The 19,194-nt window shown below is 45.8% G+C and overlaps 1 protein-coding gene across 2 annotated transcripts; it reads left to right on the top strand.

The window, feature by feature from the left end:
• Window positions 1–385: 385 nt before the first annotated feature.
• LOC139424408 (cytohesin 4b) lies at window positions 386–18,933 on the top strand. 2 transcript variants are annotated; one of them, XM_071176186.1, is made up of 14 exons: window positions 386–645; window positions 745–812; window positions 3,544–3,626; window positions 3,773–3,837; window positions 9,463–9,529; window positions 12,145–12,263; window positions 12,854–12,934; window positions 13,116–13,228; window positions 13,727–13,875; window positions 14,343–14,454; window positions 14,731–14,807; window positions 16,188–16,259; window positions 16,408–16,562; window positions 17,181–18,933. In XM_071176186.1, the coding sequence occupies exons 2-14, from the start codon at window positions 794–796 to the stop codon at window positions 17,260–17,262; spliced, it is 1,194 nt and encodes a 397-aa protein (XP_071032287.1). In that variant the 5' UTR covers window positions 386–645; window positions 745–793; the 3' UTR covers window positions 17,263–18,933. The 2 variants fall into 2 exon arrangements, with proteins under 2 accessions (XP_071032287.1, XP_071032286.1); XM_071176185.1 differs by having other exon boundaries at window positions 586–812.
• Window positions 18,934–19,194: the final 261 nt, after the last annotated feature.

Genomic DNA, 19,194 nt, shown 5'->3' on the forward strand with positions numbered 1-19,194 from the left:
TTTCTTCCTATCTCTCGCTCTCTCTCTCTCTCCCTATCGCCGTCTCTCTCTCTGTCTCTCTTTCTCTCTCTCTTTCACTGTTGCAGCATGCACAAACACACATACACAGACCCCCCCCCACACACACACACAAACATCAAAGATAGCCTGCCATCACACATTGAAATGCAAGATATGTTTGAAATATACATCATACATTTATATACAAATATACAAATACATTATAATCATCATCATCTTCATCGTCACTGACTCTTTCAATGAAAATAAGTTGCTCATCTATAAATAACTTTTGGGCCTTGTTGACTGAACTGTAATGGTAATGTAAAAACACTAGAGGGCGTTTTGGTGCCATTTATCAAGGAGGAACCGTTTTCTTTCCCTCAGTCTGTTTTTGGTTAATTCTGTTCAACGTGTCAAAAACCACTTCGTGAAAGTCTATTTATACATTACACAAAATACAATAGCCTACTCGTCATTTTGATTATAAAATTGGATTCGTTTTCAAGTAAACACTTTACTGTAAACTGTAACATAAATCTACATTGAGGCAGTTCTACATCATTGCGGATGTAGCAACTTCTGTTCTGACGACGTTGATTTTCACAAGTAGCCTCGAGCCTATAAAGTGACGGGAGAGAGAGGGTGTGTTGCAACAAGATAATCTTGACTGTCACTTTACATTATTGAGCTGTGGAGTTTGCATGGATGACACATTACTTTGTAATGTTTAAATACCTGCAGGTTATAGGGTCCGTAGGCTACCGAGTTTGACCGTTTCTCCTGTGTGCCAATGACCGATTGCCAAATGGGTAAGTTACCTTTTTTAAGTTGTTATTGCATTTTAATTCAGGGTCTAAAATGTTATTCTCACCTGTGAATAGAAGCTACCAAAAGTAATCATAGTGGTAGGCATTATTATCTTGAATTACCCTACCTGTTTTTAACATTATTGTAACAGATTTTCTACAAATGAATATAGGTTTTCATGGTCTTGCAAGAGGAACTATGTTCTTTCCTTCCTTTCCGCTGACATCCCTCCTGTTTCGAAACACTGTGAAGAATGATCATGACAGAAAGGGGAATGCTAACACCTTGATGAATGAACGACTACTTCATGCTCAGTTGTCATGACACCTAAAAGGATGGAGGACTTATTGTAGCCCGAGTGACAGTCTGTTTGTGGTATCATACCAAGTCCTTGTCACTCATTGCCATGCTATAGCCATGAGTTGACAAAAGCACAGACATGTCTGGGACCTGGCTTGTTTTATTATGTGTTACATAAATATAGCATCTCCAAACTTCATTTCCTTGAGATACAAAAAAGGTTATTATGTAGCTAAATTGCATTTCTTGTTAAAATGCATTGTAAATTATGACATAAATATGTCGTCCCAAAACTTAATTTGATGGAGTTACACAGATTATCTTGAAGCTAAATAGTATTTTGGTCATGTCAGTGTGTGAGTTTCGGGTCATATTACAGGCTGTATGAAGGCTGTAGAACAGAGAACTAGTGGTTATCTGTTTAACAGCAGTATAACAGCCCATATCTAACACTAACTAACCAAAACTGCTGCTTGTTGATATTTTTCTTTAACCTCTTAAGTTAGAGCCACCACCCTCCTCTGGTTCGCATGGATGCATGCCTACACACACACACACGCACGCACGCACGCACGCACGCACGCACGCACGCACGCACGCACACACACACACACACACACACACACACACACACACACACACACACACACACACACACACACACACACACACACACACACACACACACACGCTAGAAGCTCTTTGCAGTTGTTTTATGTTCCTCCTAATGCATTACTTTTCACAGCTTCACCAACACATAGAAAACACATGGTGTGTATGGATATCTAGCCTGCTATAACTGAACTGGGTAATATCACATTCACTATCGCATTAACACAGTAGCTCATGCATTTGCATACCACAAACAAAGTTAGGAGCCGAGAGCTCATCAGGTAGGAGTATAGACAGACAGTTGTGGGATGAAGGGTTGTGAAAGAGAGAGTGGAAACACAATGTGATGGGATACCTGTGTGCTGTATCTGAATGGCTTGTGGTGATGACTGGTATCGTTCCTATGAACGATACTAGTCATATTCTGGCCTTCTTCCTGTTAATTTGATGCTAAATCTCTCCTGTGGCCGGTTCAGTGGTTTGCCTGTAATGTGCTTTTCATTTGGTTAAGATTATCTTGCAGATGTACGTAACAGGGATCTGTTTTAACTGTAGGCCATCTGATGTACGTTACAGGGATCTGTTTTAACTGTAGGCCATCTGATGTACGTAACAGGGATTTGTTTTTAACTGTAGGCCATCTGATGAGATGTTGTGGACTTCTGGTGCTTTTGAACGGACGCTTCTTCCTCTTCCTCCTTCTCTTCTCCTCTCTCTTCTTTTAGTAATCTCGTTCTCTTCTCCCCTCCTCTTCCTCGATCTCCTTCTCTTCTCCTCTCTCCTCTTTGCCATCTCCTTCTCTTCTCCCCTGTCTTCAGATAATAACCCTCCTGTTGTCGTGTCTCCACTACAGTGTCTTCAGATAATAACCCTCCTGTTGTCGTGTCTCCACTACAGTGTCTTCAGATAATAACCCTCCTGTTGTCATGTCTCCACTACAGTATCTTCAGATAATAACCCTCCTGTTGTCATGTCTCCACTACAGTATCTTCAGATAATAACCCTCCTGTTGTCATGTCTCCACTACTGTGTCTTCAGATAATAACCCTCCTGTTGTCATGTCTCCACTACAGTATCTTCAGATAATAACCCTCCTGTTGTCATGTGTCAACTACAGTGTCTTCAGATAATAACCCTCCTGTTGTCATGTCTCCACTACTGTGTCTTCAGATAATAACCCCCCTGTTGTCGTGTCTCCACTACAGTGTCTTCAGATAATAACCCTCCTGTTGTCGTGTCTCCACTGCAGTGTCTTCAGATAATAACCCTCCTGTTGTCGTGTCTCCAGTACAGTGTCTTCAGATAATAACCCTCCTGTTGTCATGTCTCCACTACAGTGTCTTCAGATAATAACCCTCCTGTTGTCATGTCTCCACTACAGTGTCTTCAGATAATAACCCTCCTGTTGTCATGTCTCCACTACAGTGTCTTCAGATAATAACCCTCCTGTTGTCATGTCTCCACTACAGTGTCTTCAGATAATAACCCTCCTGTTGTCATGTCTCCACTACAGTGTCTTCAGATAATAACCCTCCTGTTGTCATGTCTCCACTACAGTGTCTTCAGATAATAATCCTCCTATTGTCATGTCTCCACTACAGTGTCTTCAGATAATAACCCTCCTGTTGTCATGTCTCCACTACAGTGTCTTCAGATAATAACCCTCCTGTTGTCATGTCTCCACTACAGTGTCTTCAGATAATAACTCTCCTGTTGTCGTGTCTCCACTACAGTGTCTTCAGATAATAACCCTCCTGTTGTCATGTCTCCACTACAGTGTCTTCAGATAATAACTCTCCTGTTGTCATGTCTCCACTACAGTGTCTTCAGATTTCACTGCAGATGAGAGGTTGGAGATTGAGAGCATGAAGATGCATAAGAGAGACCTGCTAGAGGACATCCAGGTAAACACACACACACACACACACACACACACACACACACACACACACACACACACACACACACACACACACACACACACACACACACACACACACACACAGGTCTATGGTCTATGAATCACCCTTGTCTGAACATCCTTTTCCAGAAGCTAAAGATGGAGATTGACAAAGTCATGGCGGAAGTTCAAGACTTTGAGTCTACAGAGGAGAAGTGAGTGGTCTTAAATCTTTTATCCTTCCTTAACCATTATCACTGTTCTTCTTTTTAACCATTAGGCTTGTGCATTCCCTATTCACCCCCTATTCATTCCCTATTCACCCCCTATTCATTCCCTATTCATTCCCTATTCACCCCCTATTCAGAGCCTGCTCACCACCTATTCATTCCCTATTCACCCCCTATTCATAGCCTGCTCACCCCCTATTCATTCCCTATTCACCCCCTATTCATAGCCTGCTCAACCCATATTCATTCCCTATTCACCCCCTATTCATAGCCTGCTCACCCCCTATTCATTCCCTATTCACCCCCTATTCATAGCCTGCTCACCCCCTATTCACCCCTTATTCATAGCCTGCTCAACCCCTATTCATTCCCTATTCACCCCCTATTCACAGCCTGCTCAACCCCTATTCATTCCCTATTCACCCTCTATTCATAACCTGCTCAACCCCTATTCATTCCCTATTCACCCCCTATTCACCCCTATTCATAGCCTGCTCAACCCCTATTCATTCCCTATTCACCCCCTATTCATAGCCTGCTCAACCCCTATTCATTCCCTATTCATCCCCTATTCATAGCCTGCTCACCCCCTATTCATTCCCTATTCACCCCATATTCATAGCCTGCTCACCCCCTATTCACCCCTTACTCATAGCCTGCTCAACCCCTATTCATTCCCTATTCACCCCCTATTCATAGCCTGCTCAACCCCTATTCAACCCCTATTCATAGCCTGCTCACCCCCTATTCATTCCCTATTCACCCCCTATTCATAGCCTGCTCACCCCCTATTCATTCCCTATTCACCCCCTATTCATAGCCTGCTCAACCCCTATTCATTCCATATTCACCCCCTATTCACCCCTACTCATAGCCTGCTCACCCCCTATTCATTCCCTATTCACCCTCTATTCATAGCCTGCTCAACCCCTATTCATTCCCTATTCACCCCCTATTCACCCCTACTCATAGCCTGCTCACCCCCTATTCATTCCCTATTCACCCTCTATTCATAGCCTGCTCAACCCCTATTCATTCCCTATTCACCCCCTATTCACCCCTACTCATAGCCTGCTCACCCCCTATTCATTCCCTATTCACCCTCTATTCATAGCCTGCTCACCCCCTATTCATTCCCTATTCACCCTCTATTCATAGCCTGCTCAACCCCTATTCATTCCCTACTCACCCCCTATTCATAGCCTGCTCAACCCCTATTCATTCTCTATTCACCCCCTATTCATAGCCTGCTCAACCCCTATTCATAGCCTGCTCACCCCCTATTCACCCCTTATTCATAGCCTGCTCAACCCCTATTCATTCCCTATTCACCCCTTATTCATAGCCTGCTCAACCCCTATTCATTCCCTATTCACCCCCTATTCATACCCTGCTCACCCCCTATTAATTCCCTATTCACCCTCTATTCATAGCCTGCTCAACCCCTATTAATTCCCTATTCACCCCATATTCATAGCCTGCTCAACCCCTATTCATTCCCTATTCACCCCCTATTCATTCCATATTCACCCCCTATTCATTCCCTATTCATTCCCTATTCACCCCCTATTCATAGCCTGCTCACCCCCTATTCATTCCCTATTCATTCCATATTCACCCCTATTCATTCCCTATTCACCCCCTATTCATAGCCTGCTCACCCCCTATTCATTCCCTATTCACCCCCTATTCATAGCCTGCTCACCCCCTATTCATTCCCTATTCACCCCCTATTCATAGCCTGCTCAACCCTTATTCATTCCCTACTCACCCCCTATTCATAGCCTGCTCAACCCCTATTCACCCCCTATTCAAAGCCTGCTCAACCCTTATTCATTCCCTATTCACCCCCTATTCATAGCCTGCTCAACCCCTATTCACCCCCTATTCAAAGCCTGCTCAACCCTTATTCATTCCCTATTCACCCCCTATTCATAGCCTGCTCAACCCCTATTCACCCCCTATTCATAGCCTGCTCAACCCCTATTCACCCCCTATTCATAGCCTGCTCAACCCTTATTCACCCCCTATTCATAGCCTGCTCAACCCTTATTCACCCCCTATTCATAGCCTGCTCAACCCCTATTCACCCCCTATTCATAGCCTGCTCAACCCCTATTCACCCCCTATTCATAGCCTGCTCAACCCTTATTCACCCCCTATTCATAGCCTGCTCAACCCTTATTCACCCCTTATTCATAGCCTGCTCAACCCCTATTCACCCCCTATTCATAGCCTGCTCAACCCTTATTCACCCCTATTCATAGCCTGCTCAACCCTTATTCACCCCCTATTCATAGCCTGCTCAACCCTTATTCACCCCCTATTCATAGCCTGCTCAACCCCTTATTCACCCCCTATTCATAGCCTGCTCAACCCTTATTCACCCCCTATTCACCCTCTATTCATAGCCTGCTCAACCCCTATTCATTCCCTACTCACCCCCTATTCATAGCCTGCTCAACCCCTATTCATTCTCTATTCACCCCCTATTCATAGCCTGCTCAACCCCTATTCATAGCCTGCTCACCCCCTATTCATTCCCTATTCACCCCCTATTCATAGCCTGCTCACCCCCTATTCACCCCTTATTCATAGCCTGCTCAACCCCTATTCATTCCCTATTCACCCCTTATTCATAGCCTGCTCAACCCCTATTCATTCCCTATTCACCCCCTATTCATACCCTGCTCACCCCCTATTCATTCCCTATTCACCCTCTATTCATAGCCTGCTCAACCCCTATTAATTCCCTATTCACCCCATATTCATAGCCTGCTCAACCCCTATTCATTCCCTATTCACCCCCTATTCATTCCATATTCACCCCCTATTCATTCCCTATTCATTCCCTATTCACCCCCTATTCATAGCCTGCTCACCCCCTATTCATTCCCTATTCATTCCATATTCACCCCTATTCATTCCCTATTCACCCCCTATTCATAGCCTGCTCACCCCCTATTCATTCCCTATTCACCCCCTATTCATAGCCTGCTCACCCCCTATTCATTCCCTATTCACCCCCTATTCATAGCCTGCTCAACCCTTATTCATTCCCTACTCACCCCCTATTCATAGCCTGCTCAACCCCTATTCACCCCCTATTCAAAGCCTGCTCAACCCTTATTCATTCCCTATTCACCCCCTATTCATAGCCTGCTCAACCCCTATTCACCCCCTATTCAAAGCCTGCTCAACCCTTATTCATTCCCTATTCACCCCCTATTCATAGCCTGCTCAACCCCTATTCACCCCCTATTCATAGCCTGCTCAACCCCTATTCACCCCCTATTCATAGCCTGCTCAACCCTTATTCACCCCCTATTCATAGCCTGCTCAACCCTTATTCACCCCCTATTCATAGCCTGCTCAACCCCTATTCATCCCCTATTCATAGCCTGCTCAACCCCTATTCACCCCCTATTCATAGCCTGCTCAACCCTTATTCACCCCCTATTCATAGCCTGCTCAACCCTTATTCACCCCTTATTCATAGCCTGCTCAACCCCTATTCACCCCCTATTCATAGCCTGCTCAACCCTTATTCACCCCCTATTCATAGCCTGCTCAACCCTTATTCACCCCCTATTCATAGCCTGCTCAAACCTTATTCACCCCCTATTCATAGCCTGCTCAACCCCTATTCACCCCTTATTCATAGCCTGCTCAACCCCTTATTCACCCCCTATTCATAGCCTGCTCAACCCTTATTCACCCCCTATTCATAGCCTGCTCAACCCCTATTCACCCCCTATTCATAGCCTGCTCAACCCCTATTCACCCCCTATTCATAGCCTGCTCAATCCTTATTCACCCCCTATTCATAGCCTGCTCAACCCTTATTCACCCCTTATTCATAGCCTGCTCAACCCCTATTCACCCCCTATTCAAAGCCTGCTCAACCCCTATTCACCCCCTATTCATAGCCTGCTCAACCCTTATTCACCCCCTATTCATAGCCTGCTCAACCCTTATTCACCCCCTATTCATAGCCTGCTCAACCCTTATTCACCCCCTATTCATAGCCTGCTCAACCCCTATTCACCCCCTATTCATAGCCTGCTCAACCCTTATTCACCCCCTATTCATAGCCTGTTCAACCCTTATTCACCCCCTATTCATAGCCTGCTCAACCCCTACTCACCCCCTATTCATAGCCTGCTCAACCCCTATTCACCCCCTATTCATAGCCTGCTCAACCCTTATTCACCCCCTATTCATAGCCTGCTCAACCCTTATTCACCCCCTATTCATAGCCTGCTCAACCCCTATTCACCCCCTATTCATAGCCTGCTCAACCCCTATTCACCCCCTATTCATAGCCTGCTCAACCCCTATTCACCCCCTATTCATAGCCTGCTCAACCCCTATTCACCCCCTATTCATAGCCTGCTCAACCCCTATTCACCCCCTATTCATAGCCTGCTCAACCCCTATTCACCCCCTATTCATAGCCTGCTCAACCCCTATTCACCCCCTATTCATAGCCTGCTCAACCCCTATTCACCCCCTATTCATAGCCTGCTCAAACCCCTATTCACCCCCTATTCATAGCCTGCTCAACCCCTATTCATAGCCTGCTCAACCCCTATTCACCCCCTATTCATAGCCTGCTCAACCCTTATTCATTCCCTACTCACCCCCTATTCATAGCCTGCTCAACCCCTATTCACCCCCTATTCATAGCCTGCTCAACCCCTATTCACCCCCTATTCATAGCCTGCTCAACCCCTATTCACCCCCTATTCATAGCCTGCTCAACCCTTATTCATTCCCTACTCACCCCCTATTCATAGCCTGCTCAACCCCTATTCACCCCCTATTCATAGCCTGCTCAACCCCTACTCACCCCCTATTCATAGCCTGCTCAACCCCTATTCACCCCCTATTCATAGCCTGCTCAACCCTTATTCATTCCCTACTCACCCCCTATTCATAGCCTGCTCAACCCCTATTCACCCCCTATTCATAGCCTGCTCAACCCCTACTCACCCCCTATTCATAGCCTGCTCAACCCTTATTCACCCCCTATTCATAGCCTGCTCAACCCCTATTCACCCCCTATTCATAGCCTGCTCACCCCCATTCACCCCCTATTCATAGCCTGCTCAACCCCTATTCACCCCCTATTCATTGCCTCAACCCCTATTCACCCCCTATTCATAGCCTGCTCAACCCCTATTCACCCCCTATTCATAGCCTGCTCAACCCCTATTCACCCCCTATTCATAGCCTGCTCAACCCCTATTCACCCCCTATTCATAGCCTGCTCAACCCCTATTCACCCCCTATTCATAGCCTGCTCAACCCCTATTCATTCCCTACTCACCCCCTATTCATAGCCTGCTCAACCCCTATTCATTCCCTACTCACCCCCTATTCATAGCCTGCTCAACCCCTATTCACCCCCTATTCATTGCCTCTTTTATGAATGTATTATTATTTGCTGATGAATAACTTCTTCACTAGTTGAACATGTCTTATAATTTCCTGTCCTGTAGCTAACAACCCATACAATGAATTACACCCACCTACTTCACTGCATCGTGTTTGTTTACAAGGTCATTTGTTAAGAAGTTATTCTGTTATTGTTCTCTCTCTATGCAGCAAAGTCCTTGAGAAAGGAAAGCAGTTCTCAAGCGGGAAGAAGAAATTCAACATGGACCCTAAAAAGGTGAGTGAACAAATGATCTGTCATCGTGAGAGAGAGAGGGGAGGAGAGTAGCGAGAGCAAACCGCATCCTGTCCCCTCTGTGTGGGGGGAGGAAATGTTGGGGGGGGGGTTAGGAGCATGTGAGACCACCTACAAGTAAGTACACACGTACACAGACACACTGAAGCCATGATGACATCATACTTGACCTATGAACCACAGCTCTGTATAGGTAGGTTGTGGCTGGAACAAATTCTGACATTTTTCCTCAATTCTTACAAGGTTTAGTCTGAGAGAGGGGTACAGTCCACTCATATCACCTTTGAATGTTTGGACACAGGTAAGTGGTGTGTGTGTGTGCGTGTGTGTGTGTGTGTGTGTGTGTGTGTGTGTGTGTGTGTGTGTGTGTGTGTGTGTGTGTGTGTGTGTGTGTGTGTGTGTGTGTGTGTGTGTGTGTGTGTGTGTGTGTGTGTGTGTGTGTGTGTGCGTGTGTGTGTGCGTGTGTGTGTGTGTGCCTGAGCCACCTTCTCAGGTCAAACAGAGGCTCCACTATGGGCTTCCTTTCTGACAGGAAGATGCATCTCTCATCACAGCAGCAATGCCTTGTGCGTGACTCATCAAGACAACACACTGTGGTTAAAGTTCAACCACAGCATCATAGTTCATAGCTATGACAACCATCTCACAACATGCATCTGTTGTCACTCGTTACCTTCTATTCTCCTGGACTAGATACAGAGTTAGGTAAACAATACTAGCTATCTGAGTCAGGCAAAGACATTGGTGGAATGTAAGGTGATGTCTGAAGTTAAATCGTGTGTTACTGCTGGTCTGGTGCAAAACCCTGTACTTACCACTAGCTCCCTCAAGACTAGGGTTGGTGACCACTGCTCTAGTGGCTAATGCTATTTACATCCAGTAGCTCTCCAAGATTAGGGTTGGTGACCACTGCTCTAGTGTCTAAAGCTATTTACATCCAGTAGCTCTCCAAGACTAGGGTTGGTGACCACTGCTCTAGTGGCTAATGCTATTTACATCCAGTAGATCACCAGGACTAGGGTTGGTGACCACTGCTCTAGTGGCTAATGCTATTTACATCCAGTAGATCACCAGGACTAGGGTTGGTGACCACTGCTCTAGTGGCTAATGCTATTTACATCCAGTAGATCACCAGGACTAGGGTTGGTGACCACTGCTCTAGTGGCTAATGCTATTTACATCCAGTAGATCACCAGGACTAGGGTTGGTGACCACTGCTCTAGTGGCTAATGCTATTTACATCCAGTAGATCACCAGGACTAGGGTTGGTGACCACTGCTCTAGTGGCTAATGCTATTTACATCCAGTAGCTCTCCAAGACTAGGGTTGGTGACCACTGCTCTAGTGGCTAATGCTATTTACATCCAGTAGATCACCAGGACTAGGGTTGGTGACCACTGCTCTAGTGTCTAATGCTATTTACATCCAGTAGATCACCAGGACTAGGGTTGGTGACCACTGCTCTAGTGGCTAATGCTAATTACATCCAGTAGCTCTCCAAGACTAGGGTTGGTGACCACTGCTCTAGTGGCTAATGCTATTTACATCCAGTAGCTCTCCAAGACTAGGGTTGGTGACCACTGCTCTAGTGGCTAATGCTATTTACACCCAGTAGCTCTCCAAGACTAGGGTTGGTGACCACTGCTCTAGTGGCTAATGCTATTTACATCCAGTAGATCACCAGGACTAGGGTTGGTGACCACTGCTCTAGTGTCTAATGCTATTTACATCCAGTAGATCACCAGGACTAGGGTTGGTGACCACTGCTCTAGTGGCTAATGCTAATTACATCCAGTAGCTCTCCAAGACTAGGGTTGGTGACCACTGCTCTAGTGGCTAATGCTATTTACATCCAGTAGATCACCAGGACTAGGGTTGGTGACCACTGCTCTAGTGGCTAATGCTATTTACATCCAGTAGCTCTCCAAGACTAGGGTTGGTGACCACTGCTCTAGTGGCTAATGCTATTTACATCCAGTAGATCACCAGGACTAGGGTTGGTGACCACTGCTCTAGTGGCTAATGCTATTTACATTCAGTAGCTCTCCAAGACTAGGGTTGGTGACCACTGCTCTAGTGGCTAATGCTATTTACATCCAGTAGATCACCAGGACTAGGGTTGGTGACCACTGCTCTAGTGGCTAATGCTATTTACATTCAGTAGCTCTCCAAGACTAGGGTTGGTGACCACTGCTCTAGTGGCTAAAGCTATTTACAACAGTTGACTATTGACACAGAATGTAACTTTTCCCCTCAGTTACAGTGCTGATGAGAAAGAGGAAGAGATATTGAGTATTAAGGAATAGTGATTTTTTTTTAAACGTTGCCCTAATTCCGTCTCAAGCTTTTAGGAAGTCTAGTCAAACAGATGGAATCTATGAGCTCATTCTGAAACAAGACAAACAACAGCATTTAACAACCAATCACAGATCGGAAGGCTGGTGTGTGTGTGTGTATGTGTGTGTTACTCACTCTTATCACTGTAAAAGCTATATAAAAGTGTTATATTTCAAGTGTTTTATAGTATCTGACTGACTGATTGTCTAATTGACTGGGTGATGTATTGGTTAATTGATGTCTGTTTTAAATCATTCTAGGGTATAAACTACCTGGTAGAGAACAAGCTTCTGGAGAGGAACCCTCAGCCAATAGCAGAGTTCCTTTACAAGGAGGAGGGGCTCAATAAGACTGCTATTGGAGACTACCTGGGAGAGAGGTACAGTAGGGACATGGTTATGATGATGATGGTGATGATGGTGATGATGATGGTGGTGGTGGTGATGATGATGGTGATGATGATGGTGATGATGATGGTGGTGATGATGATGATGGTGGTGATGATGATGATGGTGATGATGATGGTGGTGGTGATGATGATGGTGGTGATGATGATGATGGTGATGATGATGATGATGGTGGTGGTGGTGATGATGATGGTGATGGTGATGATGGTGATGATGGTGGTGATGATGATGGTGATGATGGTGATGATGATGGTGGTGGTGGTGATGATGATGGTGATGGTGATGATGGTGATGATGGTGGTGATGATGGTGATTATGATGGTGGTGATGATGATGGTGGTGGTGATGATGATGGTGATGATGGTGATGATGGTGGTGGTGATGATGATGGTGATGGTGATGATGATGATGGTGGTGATGCAGCGGCGATGGCTGATGGGAGAGGACAAAGGGGGAGATTTTCGAGGAGTTGGGAGACAGTGAATTCATATCAATAATAATATGATGATAGCTCTTGTAGTTCGTGTCTCTCCGTCTCCTCAGTCTGCTTGTGTCTTTACAGAGAAGACCTCCACCTCCAGACACTGAAAGCCTTTGTGGACCTCCATGAGTTCTCAGACCTCAACCTGGTACAGGCACTGAGGTAGGTTGACGAACTGTTCATCAACTAACCTTTCAATTCTCAGCTTTGTTAAAATGACAGAATACATTTGGTCAAATAACTGTAGATGACTTGGGCTGAAGTTGTAGTCTGAAGGCAGAACACAGGAGCTCTGTGAGCCTGGTCTGAACCCCCTGTCTGAATGTCTGTCTGTATGTCTCAGGCAGTTCCTGTGGAGTTTCCGTCTGCCCGGCGAGGCTCAGAAGATTGACCGCATGATGGAAACCTTCGCCACTCGCTACTGTGACTGTAACGCAGAAGTCTTTCAGTCTACAGGTGTGTGTGTGTGTGTGTGTGTGTGTGTGTGTGTGTGTGTGTGTGTGTGTGTGTGTGTGTGTGTGGTGTAACCACTCGCTACTGTGACTGTAACGCTGAAGTCTTTCAGTCTACAGGTGTGTGTGTGTGTGTGTGTGTGTGTGTGGTGTAACCACTCGCTACTGTGACTGTAACGCTGAAGTCTTTCAGTCTACAGGTGTGTGTGTGTGTGTGTGTGTGTGTGTGTGTGTGTGTGTGTGTGTGTGTGTGTGTGTGTGTGTGTGTGTGTGTGTGTGTGTGTGGTGTAACCACTCGCTACTGTGACTGCAACACAGACATCTATCAGTATAGAGGTGTGTGTGTGTGTGTGTGTGTGTGTGTGTGTGTGTGTGTGTGTGTGTGTGTGTGTGTGTGTATGTGTGTGTGTGTGTGTGTGTAGATGTACTGTATGTGTTCTCATTTCCATGAAATCACAATTTAAACTGTGTATAATGTCTACATTTCTCTGTGTTCCCTCAGACACCTGTTACATCCTGTCGTTTGCCATCATCATGTTGAACACCAGCCTCCACAACCCCAACGTGAAGGACAAGACCCCTCTAGAGAGATTCATCTCTATGAACAGAGGCATCAACAACGGAGGGGACCTGCCCAATGAGCTGCTCACGGTGAGACACAACATCCAATCAGAGAGGCCACATAGGTCACATCATCAGGAAGTAGTAGTTCATTGACCAATGAGATGTTCATGGTGAGACACAGCAGCCAATCAGAGAGGCCACATAGGTTACATCATCAGGAAGTAGTAGTTCATTGACCAATGAGATGTTCATGGCGAGACACAGCAGCCAATCAGAGAGGCCACATAGGTCACATGATCAGGAAGTAGTAGTTGGTTGACCAATGAGATGTGTATGGTGAGACACACCGGCCATTCACAGTGTTCGTATAGGTCACATGACCCTGAAGTATTGGGATCGGCCGCTATGTAGCTATGGGGTTTGGTTTGATTGGTTTGAATTCTACCTTGATAGCAGTGGAAAAATTTAGTTGTATAAAACTAAACATAATGTATGTCAAACCAGGAAATGGCCCTTACTTCTTCAGCTGGCTTCTCTGCTGTCTCCCTCTTCAGAAACTGTACGACAGCATCAGGAACGAGCCCTTTAAAATCCCAGAGGATGATGGGAACGACCTGACTCACACCTTCTTCAACCCCGACAGGGAGGGATGGCTCCTCAAACTAGGTGAGACACCCAACAACATGGTCATGATATCATTTAGCTGACGTACCTCTTAAATACTGTTGCTCCTTGGGGAGCTCCGCCCTTCACAGATATCCAGAGATGTTATTAGCTGATTTACAACTCACACCTGGAACATTAAAAGCCAGCTCCTACCCTTTCCTGTTCGACTCTGTAGTCTAGTGGAGCAAACCAACAGTAGGATGCAGTCTAGGTAGTAAACAGACAAAAGCCGTAGCATATCTACAGTATGTCAGATGTGTGTGTTTGGTTGGTCAGGAGGCAGAGTGAAGACGTGGAAGAGGAGATGGTTCATCCTGACTGACAACTGCCTCTACTACTTTGAGTACACCACTGTAAGTCTCTACTACTTTGAGTACACCACTGTAAGTTTTTACTACTTTGAGTACATCACTGTAAGTCTCTTCTACTTTGAGTACACCACTGTAAGTCTCTGCTACTTTGAGTACACCACTGTAAGTCTCTGCTACTTTGAGTACACCACTGTAAGTCTCTGCTACTTTGAGTACACCACTGTAAGTCTCTGCTACTTTGAGTACACCACTGTAAGTCTCTGCTACTTTGAGTACACCACTGTAAGTCTCTGCTACTTTGAGTACACCACTGTAAGTCTCTACTACTTTGAGTACACCACTGTAAGTCTCTTCTACTTTGAGTACACCACTGTAAGTCTCTACTATTTTGAGTACACCACTGTAAGTCTCTACTACTTTGAGTACACCACTGTAAGTCTCTGCTACTTTGAGTACACCACTGTAAGTCTCTGCTATTTTGAGTACACCACTGTAAGTCTCTGCTATTTTGAGTACACCACTGTAAGTCTCTGCTACTTTGAGTACACCACTGTAAGTCTCTGCTACTTTGAGTACACCACTGTAAGTCTCTGCTATTTTGAGTACACCACTGTAAGTCTCTGCTACTTTGAGTACACCACTGTAAGTCTCTACTACTTTGAGTACACCACTGTAAGTCTCTGCTACTTTGAGTACACCACTAAGTCTCTCCTACCTGTCTACTCCTCTATGTCCATCCTTCTCTCCATCTCACTGACCCCTTTCAATACCTCTCCATTCCTCCTTTAAGTCCCTCTACATCTCTCATCACCTTCTCCTTCCTTTCTAACTTCCCTATTGATTTTCATGCCTCCATCTCTCTTCCCTGCCCAATGAAAACATTCCCTCTACATCTCTCATCACCTTCTCCTTCCTTTCTAACTTCCCTATTGATTTTCATCCCTCCATCTCTCTTCCCCGCCCAATGAAAACATTCCTTCTGCATCGGTTATATCCCTCCATCTCTTCCCTGCCCAATGAAAACCTTCCCTCTATCTCTTCCCTGCCCAATGAAAACATTCCCTCTATCTCTTCCCTGCCCAATGAAAACATTCCCTCTATCTCTTCCCTGCCCAATGAAAACATTCCCTCCATCTCTTCCCTGCCCAATGAAAACATTCCCTCTATCTCTTCCCTGCCCAATGAAAACATTCCCTCTATCTCTTCCCTGCCCAATGAAAACATTCCCTCTGCATCGGTTATATCCCTCCACACCCCTCCTTCCTTGGTCCCTCCCTCCATCCTCTACTGCAACTCCCTCCATCCATCCCTCCCTCTCTAAACACCTTCCTCTAACCTCACCTCTCTCTACAGGACAAGGAGCCCAGAGACATCATCCCTCCCTCTCTAAACACCTTCCTCTAACCTCATCTCTCTCGACAGGACAAGGAGCCCAGAGGCATCATCCCTCTGGAGAACCTGTGTGTGAGAGAGGTGGTGTATGCACGCAAACCGGTAAGAATACAATACCCTTAGATACTCATCCTTCAGTGTGTGTGTGTGTGTGTGTGTGTGTGAAAGAGTGAGAGCGCACTACTCACCCTTACTTATCCTTCCGTGTGATTGACTTGATTGCTCCTGTCTGTTTCTCTGTGTTCCTCAGTACTGTCTGGAGCTGTATAACCCCAACAGCAGGGGTCAGAAGATCAAGGCGTGTAAGACAGAGACAGACGGCAGAGTGGTGGAGGGGAAACACCAGTCGTACATGATCTGTGCCGCTACCGCTGAGGAACGAGACACATGGATAGAGAGCATCAGGTACTACGCATGGAAGAACACACTGGTGGGAGGAGCTACAGGAGAATACACACACGCCAGTGGAGGCTGGCGGGAGGAGCTATAGGAGGACGAGCTCATTGTATTGGCTGGAATGGCATATATGGAACGGAGTCAAAGGTGTGGTTCCTATGTGTTTTGGTGTGTTTGATACCGTTCAATTGATTCCATTCCAGCCATTACAATGAGCCCATCCTCCTATAGCTCCTCCCAGTTCCACACACACACACACACACACACACACACACACACACACACACACACACACACACACACACACACACACACACACAACACAGTGACTAGGGTCTCCCGACCAATCAGGAGGCAGACATTCCAGAACGTTGCGATTCAAAACCAAAGTTTGCAGGCAAAACCTTTGCAGTGGTTTTAGTGAAGGTAGTTCGACACTGGTTAAAAATAACCTCTGTGGTCTCCATCTTACCAACTATGATTTAGAATTTGATTTAAGCGGTAGAGCAGTGACCTAGGCAGTGACGTACTGTGGTTCCTCTATGTTGCCTAGGCTGGGCTTTTAGAGGCTACACACGCAATCACAACACCATTAACAACTCACCATCCTGATATCTCACGTTACAGAGCCAGCATCACCAAGGACCCCTTCTATGACCTGGTGTCGGTGCGTAAGAAGAAGGTGATCAACCAGGCTCCCCAAGACTGAGACAGGACAGCACCCCCTGTGGGTCAATCACAGTACTGCACCACAGAGGGAGATAGAACCCCTACAGCAAATAGTACAATCAATAGACTTAGGTTCAGGTTCAGTTGAACTGACTAAGCATTGGGAACCTGGACACTTTCAACAGTGAGAATGAGGACCTTCTACCTTAAAAAGGAATTAGAAATGAACTTTTGTCATAATGAGAATTGAGGGATAATTTGTTTTGTTGCAAGAAGAGTTCCTGAGAAGACTGCTGGGGACTGATTTGGACTTTTATCTGGATTAAAAGGGTGGAACTGTGTTCTGTCTGGAAGAGGGACTTCTCATTTTCAACCACCGCCGTGTCAAAGGACTTCCTTCTTACCCTGTGAGATGAAATACTGTCATTGTCAACAGCTGTCAACGTGACCTGTACATACTGTTTGTTGAGGTGGTGACAGAAGCGAAGCCAAGAGAGCGGTTTCTCATGTACATACTGCAGATAGATACGACCTCAAGCATGGCTGATTCCACCTACTGTCCTTGTATGACTCTTTGATTGTGTCCCAAATGGTGCACTATTCTCTATACAGTGCACTACTTTCCACCAGAGCCTTATGGACCCTGGTCAAAAGTGGTGCACTAAATAGGGAACAGGGTGCCATTTATAAGACCTCTGTGTCTGGTTTATCATACCTGTTCTATGTACTGGATGTACATCATGCTAATAGATACCACCTCGACCGTTGCTGGCTTCGCCAACTGTACTGGGGCAGGTAGCCTAGTGGTTAAGACTATTGGGCCAGTAGCCACAAGGCCGCTGGTTCGAATCCTAGAGCCTCCTAGGTGAAAAACTGTTGATGTGCTCTTGAGCGAGGCGCATGACCCATAATGCTCCTGTAGATTGCTCTGGATAAGAGTGTCTGTTAAATGACTGAAATGTATTTGTTTCTGTATGCTAATACTGTGGAGAGGATCTCTGAGTCGCCTGGTTATTGTATCTGTTCTGTGTCTTTAGATGAGACTGTATTGGTTAGAGAGAGAAACCATCACATCTCACCAGGAAGTCAACACAGTATTTATATCACAGAGGTGAATAGAGATAGCATACAAACACACAAATAACTCTTCTGTCACCGTCATGCCACACAAGCACCAAACACACACACACAACCTGGAAGTACATATACACAACCTGGGAGTACACATACAGAACCTGGGAGTACACATCCAGAACCTGGGAGTACACATCCAGATCCTGGGAGTACACATACAGAACCTGGGAGTACACACACAGAACCTGGGAGTACACATACAGAACCTGGGAGTACACATCCAGAACCTGGGAGTACACATCCAGATCCTGGGAGTACACACACAGAACCTGGGAGTACACATACAGAACCTGGGAGTACACATCCAGATCCTGGGAGTACACATACAGAACCTGGGAGTACACATACAGAACCTGGGAGTACACATACAGAACCTGGGAGTACACACACAGAACCTGGGAGTACACATACAGAACCTGGGAGTACACATACAGAACCTGGGAGTACACACACAGAACCTGGGAGTACACATACAGAACTATTGTCTCTACCATGTTCTTCTATTCATGTTTATTTTTTATCTTGTTCTTTAATTGTTCAATTGATTATTTAATAAATGGCAAACATTGTGAGGCCATTGTGAACATGTCAGATTACTGGGTGGTAGTTGCCTGTAAGCACAGATCTAGGATCAGCTCCCTCTCTCCCAGTCCTATTATCAACCATCAGAGTTAATGTTAAACTGACCTTAGATCAGTGGTCAGGGGCAAATCCACCAGTAGGGTGAGAGCAGTAAGTCCTGTTTTCAGTCAGAAGGAAAGGGACACCTGCATGTTCCGGTTGAACACACACGCACGCACACACGCACGCACACACAAACACAGGTTACTCTATCTCT

Source organism: Oncorhynchus clarkii, chromosome 13, assembly GCF_045791955.1.
Source record: "Oncorhynchus clarkii lewisi isolate Uvic-CL-2024 chromosome 13, UVic_Ocla_1.0, whole genome shotgun sequence".
Lineage (NCBI taxonomy): Eukaryota > Metazoa > Chordata > Actinopteri > Salmoniformes > Salmonidae > Oncorhynchus > Oncorhynchus clarkii.

Coding starts and splice junctions, on each gene's coding strand:
- LOC139424408 (XM_071176186.1), top strand. Junction 9,530..12,144: donor TCAACATGGACCCTAAAAAG/GTGAGTGAACAA, acceptor AAATCATTCTAG/GGTATAAACTACCTGGTAGA. Junction 16,563..17,180: donor ACATGGATAGAGAGCATCAG/GTACTACGCATG, acceptor CTCACGTTACAG/AGCCAGCATCACCAAGGACC.